This window comes from Macrobrachium rosenbergii, chromosome 52 (genome assembly GCF_040412425.1).
Source record: "Macrobrachium rosenbergii isolate ZJJX-2024 chromosome 52, ASM4041242v1, whole genome shotgun sequence".
Classification (NCBI taxonomy): domain Eukaryota; kingdom Metazoa; phylum Arthropoda; class Malacostraca; order Decapoda; family Palaemonidae; genus Macrobrachium; species Macrobrachium rosenbergii.
In genome coordinates this window covers 6,458,603-6,460,941 of record NC_089792.1, presented here as the reverse complement: position 1 = coordinate 6,460,941, position 2,339 = coordinate 6,458,603, and the positions used below count along the sequence as shown (strand labels likewise).

Below are 2,339 nucleotides of genomic sequence, written 5' to 3'. Positions count from 1 at the left end.
AACACCATGTCCTCTTCTACGTTCCCACACGCACACCTGAATTGTGGATGAACGCCATGTGCACGAAACTTCCACAAAACCGAATGATTTCTCCACCTACAAAGAGTACTCATCAGTAGAACGTCAGATACCTCTGCATTTTATTACACATTTAGCCATTCAACTCGTCTTGCATGCAGTTTATTGCTTTTCAGCGTATGAGGCACTTTGTATGTCTTAATCTTCTTTTCCCTTCTAATAAAAACGTCCTTTTTACCCCACCTATTAGTCCTCTATTCCTCCCACATGACCAGACCGTTTTAAAACGCTCTAATTATGGGCCCTTCTATAAATATTTTCGGTATAATTTGCACTACATAAAAATATATTTCTAACCGTTGCAGACCCTTCATACATTCCCACCTTGGCTTCCATTACACTTCAAATTTCTTCCCAATCTTTTGCATGCACCTTGCTGCCTTCCGCATTTCATCTATGACCCGCCTGATCTTCATCTGTTATTAACACATAGATATGTGTAGGAATCAACGACTTCCATCCTTCCACTACTTTTAACAACAACCATCATATTTATCACCATAAGTTGCCCCATTTCCAACTTTTGTTGTCTGTCAGTCTGTTATTTTACAGTTAGGATGTCTGTATTTATCAGAGATGTCTGTGTTATGAGAGACCGCTGTGTTATCAGAGATGTCTGTGTTATCTCAGAGGTCTTTGTGACATGAGAGATCTCTGTGTTATCAGAGATGTCTGTGTTATCAGAGGTCTTTGTGTTATCAGAGATCTTGTTATCAGAGATGTCTCTGTTATCAGAGGTCTCTGTGTTATCAGAGATGTCTGTGTTATCAGAGGTCTCTGTGTTATCAGAGATGTCTGTGTTATCAGAGATGTCTGTGTTATGAGAGATCTCTGTGTTATCAGATATATCTGTGTTATCAGAGGTCTTTGTGTTATCAGAGATCTCTGTGTTATCAGAGATGTCTGTGTTATCAGAAGTTTTTGTGATATGAGAGATCTCTGTGTTATCAGAGATGTCTGTGTTATCAGAGATGTCTGTGCTATCAGAGGTGTCTGTGTTAGCAGAGATGTCATGCGAATTAGAAACCTCTGGCCTGTGTTACCAGCAAATGCTAAAAATTCACAAACTAAATTATTGATACAAATCACCTTGCGTCTAGCTTTATCAACAGACGATAATGTGTAGTGGAATTAAGTGTCGGTTGATAATTCACTTGAAGGATCTACTTTTTTAGTTTTCTGTAAAAGAAAACTATTGTGCTGGCTTTGTCTGTCCGTCCGAACTGTATGCTGTTCGCACTTTTTTCTTTCCGCACTTTTTCTCTCCGCCCTCAGATCTTAAAAACTACTCAGGCTAGAGGGCTGCAAATTGATATGTTGATCATCCACTCTCCAGTCATCAAACACACCAAATTGCAGCCCTCTAGCCTCAGTAACCCATACTCGTGCTTCTGGCAACGATATAGGATAGGCCACCACCGGCCCGTGGTTAAAGCTTCTTCGGTCGCGGCTCACAGCATTATACCGAGATCACCGAAAGATAAATCTATTTTCGGTGGCCTTGAGTATACGTTGTAGCGGCTGCACAGAAAACTCGATTGCGCCGAAAAAACTTCGCCGCATGTTTTACTTTTTTTTTTTGTCTTAATGGAGACCCACATTCCACTAATATTCCTCGAGTTGTAAGAGACGGAGATCGCACAATACAATTCGTCATAGCCTTAATTGTCTGCCTTCAGACAACATTATAGCTCAAGAAATCAAAGGTTAGCGTTTCCAGACCTCTATTTTAGTTTAATTTTAGTCAGATTATCATAGGTTAATCTTTGTATTGTAACGTCAAGTATCCCTTTCTCTTAATTCCCAAGCACCCAAAGTTATCATTCTCAAAACTGTTGATTCCATATTTTTCATAAAAAAAGCCTTCTGAGGTAACAAATGCTGGAGCAATTTTCAACATGGAATTAGAACACACTGACATCTGATTTTCAGATTTTGTTTGCAAAAGTTTTTTAAAAATTTTGTATAAATTGATATGCATTGATTTGGTAAATCCTTTTCGATCATCATTAAAAACTTCCTCGTTCCCCCCATCAGAGTACATTATGAGTGCGTACATAAAACTTTATAAAAGAATAACTATTAGTTTTTTTTTAAACTACTAGATACCAGATAAAAGAAAAGATGAAAAACTTTTGATAAGATGGCAATTTTTTTAATAATGAAACCCCATGTCTTTCATAAGATTAAAATCATCATCCTTTTAATCTTAATCTGCATGATGTTTCTTTTTTCGTGAAATTCAGAAGAAAAGCTCAGTG

The 2,339-nt window shown here is 37.8% G+C and overlaps 1 protein-coding gene across 1 annotated transcript; it reads right to left on the bottom strand.

The window, feature by feature from the left end:
* Positions 1 to 619: 619 nt before the first annotated feature.
* On the bottom strand, positions 620 to 1,538 carry LOC136833846 (serine-rich adhesin for platelets-like). The gene is made up of 2 exons (XM_067096147.1): positions 1,534 to 1,538; positions 620 to 1,112 (listed from the first exon to the last, which is right to left on the bottom strand). The coding sequence occupies exons 1-2, from the start codon at positions 1,536 to 1,538 to the stop codon at positions 620 to 622; spliced, it is 498 nt and encodes a 165-aa protein (XP_066952248.1).
* Between the last annotated feature and the right edge of the window lie 801 nt (positions 1,539 to 2,339).